Source organism: Orycteropus afer, unplaced genomic scaffold (assembly GCF_000298275.1).
Source record: "Orycteropus afer afer isolate SDZICR_OR568_19922 unplaced genomic scaffold, OryAfe1.0 scaffold00006, whole genome shotgun sequence".
NCBI lineage: Eukaryota > Metazoa > Chordata > Mammalia > Tubulidentata > Orycteropodidae > Orycteropus > Orycteropus afer.
The window spans coordinates 26,003,787-26,007,405 of NW_006921593.1; the positions used below are offsets into that span (position 1 = coordinate 26,003,787).

Genomic DNA, 3,619 nt, shown 5'->3' on the forward strand with positions numbered 1-3,619 from the left:
CAGGGGAGCTCTGGTAGCGTAGTGCCTAAGGCACTTGACTGCTAACCAAAAGGCTGGCGGTTCAAACCCACCAGCCACTCCTCGGAAGGAAGATGAGGCAATCTACTTCCGTAGTGATACTGCCTCAGAAACCCAAGGAGGGGTCACTATGAGTCGGTCCAACTCAATGGCACATAACAACAACAACAAAACAGGGAAAATGAAAGGAAACACTACACATCTTGATAAACACAACAAATACAAACACAATAGTGACCAAACAAACAAAATAGCCCATGTTTGGACTTTGTTGCCCCAACAAAAATTCAAGGAATTCTTCATCTCCTTAGAAATATGGACTTGCTCTTAATGGCTGAATTATCAAGGGTCATCTAGGTAAAAGACCACAGCCTTGGGCTACGGAATTTGGAAAGAAAACGAGAATCCAAGAGTTTCTCCCTTTTGATGAGATTAAAGAAATGGGAAATTTTTTTCCCACAAAATTGGAAAGCCACTTCCACCAAACTCTAGGATATCTGTGGTCTGATGAAAAGAGTCCAGATCCTCTAATTACAGGATTCCTGTAGGAGCTCTGGTGGCATTGTGCCCAAGGCATTTGACTGCTAACTAGAAGGCTGGAGGTTCAAACCCACCAGCCACTCCTCAGAAGGAAGGTTGGGCAATCTACTTCTGTAGAGATACCACCTCAGAAACCCAAGGTTGCTATGAGTCACTATCTACTCGACTTCATGGTAGTGAGTTTGTTTGTTTGTAAGAACGAAATGACACAAATATCCAAAAATAAAAAACCAAACTTGCTGCCATGGAGTTGGATCCGAGTCAAAGCGACCCCTCCTTGGGTTTCTGAGGTGGTATCACTACGAAAGTAGATTGCCCAATCTAGCCTCTCTGAAAGTCCACCTAGTGATCAGTAGACCTTGTGGACCTTCCCTTCCTTTCTGTCTCCCAAGCCTTCAGAGAAGGAACCAAAAAAAAAAAAAAACCAAAAACCTCAGAGCTGTCAAGTCAGATCCGGCTCATAGTGACCCCTCCTCCGTGGGTTTCCGTGGCCATATCACTACAGAAGTAGACTGCCCAATCTTCCTCTAAGGAATGGCTGGTGGGTTTGAACCTCTAACCTTCCGGTGAGCAGTCAAGTGCCTTAGGGACTACACCACCAGAGCTCCCAGTTCAGGCCAAAGCAGAGCAGATGGGTGTTGGGATCTAGACACTCACCCTGACACCGTGAGCTTCACCTTGATCTGGTAGGACACCAGGATCCCCATGACGGTCCGGTCTATGCCCTCCTTAATGCTGCCAGACAGAAAAGATCAGGAGAAGAATGCAGATCGCCGCAGGGTAAGCGCCCCTTTCCCCTCCCATCCCGGCCTGCCCTTGTGGAGGGCTCTTTCTGGGGAATGGAGAAGTCCAGCAAGCCGTCAAAATCCTAGCACTTTTGGTACTGGGGCAGGGAGGGGTCCTTTCATGGCATTTCCCCTCTAGAAGGTCAAAGAGGGCAGAGTGGTCTTTCTCCTCCGTTGATGCTCATAGCCGGGAGCCACATTGTTGTGAAGTGAGCTGGGCCCTCAACAATACATGAGGCAAACCCTACATCCCTAACCCTGTGGATGGGACCCCCTTGGGGAATGGCCTCTCCTTGCTGTTAATGAGACCCCACCAGCGTAGAGTGTAAACAATCATGTCTGACGTATGAAAGGAGCAGACTGGGTACCAGGAAGAGAGCACAAACGGAAGGAAGACACATGCCCTGTGGAGATGGCCAAGGAGTCGAGGAGGCGGGAAAGGACAAGGAAGGGCCTTCCCCCAGAGCCCACAGGGACAACGCCTTCCCCCAGAGCCCACGGGGACCACGCCTTCCCCCAGAGCCTACGAGAATAAACTCCTGTTTGTTAAGACCATCCCATTTGTGGTATATTCTTGTCAGAGCGGCACTAGGTAATCAGAACAGTTGGCTATTGGTTACAGTATTATGACATTGTGGGGACAAAAGAGGTGAGACCCTGAAGAAAGGACAGTTAAAGTTTGTTTTTGTTTTTGTTTTGTTTTTGCATGAAAGTGAACTATGTTTTATATTTGAAAATCTCTGTGAGGCTGGTGTGTTGTGGGATAGGACACAAAGTAACCTGCTAAGGAGCAGAACAAAGGTCGGGGGAGTCCGCAGGATGCCAAAGGGCTTCAGGGCAACTTAGAACTGTACAGAAAAAGGAAGAAAAGCAGTCAGGACAAAAAAGCGGAAGGGAAATTCAGACGGATGAAGACTGGAACGGTGGGAGGAGGGGCCACAAGGGTGCCTCCTTGTTTCACCCCAGACCCACTGCCTCCTACCCAGAGAGCTGCCTGGTCCAAGCACATGTCTTTACAGTGAAGCCACCCTGTCAGATTCAGATGCAGAAGGGGTCTGGGTGTCAAGGAACCCCTGAGGTTCCATGTGAGGGAGAGAGATGATAGGAGTTGAGGTCAAGGGGCCTGGAAGGTCAGTGCCTGTCCCAGACACTCCCTAACTTGCTCCTTCTTTGTGCCTGATTAGAAGGCAGCCATCACCATTCACAACAGCCAAAAGGTGCAAACAACCCAAGCGTCCATGAACAGGCAAATGGATACACGGCACGAGGTCTGGCCTGCAGTGGAGTATTATTCAGCCATGAAAAGGAATGAAGGGCCGATACCCACTAGAACATGGATGAGCCTTGAAAACATGACGCTGAGTGTAAGAGTCACAAAAGGACAAGTGTTGTGTGATTCCATTTCTATGAAAAGCCCAGAACTGGCGAGTCTGTAAAGACGGACAGGAGACTGGAGGTTGGCAGGGACCAGAGGGAAGGGGATGGGGAGTGGCTGCTTAATGAGCAAGAGGCTTCTCTCCGGTGATGAAAGGCTCCTACAGCTAGGCAGTGGGAGCGGCTGCACAACACTGTGACTGGACTTCCTGCCACCGAACTGTCCACTTTAAAATGCTTAAAAATGTTATGTGTAATTCACCCCATGGAGCAAGACAGTTTTCTGACCCTGTGTGTGTGTGTGTGTGTGTGTCCTTGCCCAGAGCAGGCCCAGCGATGATCTCAAACGAGCATCGTGGCCTCCCATCTCAGCCAAGTCATAATGACACATCTGAAGGCAGTTCCCCTGCTCCGAGCACAAGTGTCCTGAAACCAGATCTGACACCAGCTACTGTGTTTGAACCCAGGTTTGCGGGCTTGACACCCTGGGAATCAAGCAGAGAGAAAGGTGAAGAGGCTTACCTGGAGGTGAGCTCTCCCAGAAAGCTAGGAAGCAAAACAAACAAAGCTATGGACAGGTAAATACACACCATTCTTTCCCATCCCCAAGTCTCGGTCCTCCTAACCCACACCTCCCAGGCTCGGTGCAGCCTCACGGGTCAACACACTTCTCCCCGCCACGTGCAACCGTGTCTCTTTCTCGAGATAGTCAGTTCAGAAGAGGAACGTAAAGTTCAAAAGCAAGCCACAGGGTCAGAGGTGTCTGGCCGTGGTGAAATACCGGCATCCTGTGATCTTGACAGTGAAAAGAAACTCCACCCCCGTTTTAGATCCTCTCAGGGGAGCTCTGGTAGCGTAGTGCCTAAGGCACTTGACTGCTAACCAAAAGGCTGGCGGTTCAA

At 49.7% G+C, this 3,619-nt stretch overlaps 1 protein-coding gene across 1 annotated transcript in view; it reads right to left on the reverse strand.

The window, feature by feature from the left end:
• Nucleotides 1-3,619, reverse strand: part of SAG (S-antigen visual arrestin) — a 39,729-nt gene that overhangs the window by 6,117 nt on the left and 29,993 nt on the right. The window contains exon 11 of the mRNA XM_042781322.1: nucleotides 1,216-1,293. Coding sequence (XP_042637256.1) covers nucleotides 1,216-1,293 — 78 coding nt within the window. The remainder of the gene's footprint in view (nucleotides 1-1,215; nucleotides 1,294-3,619) is intronic.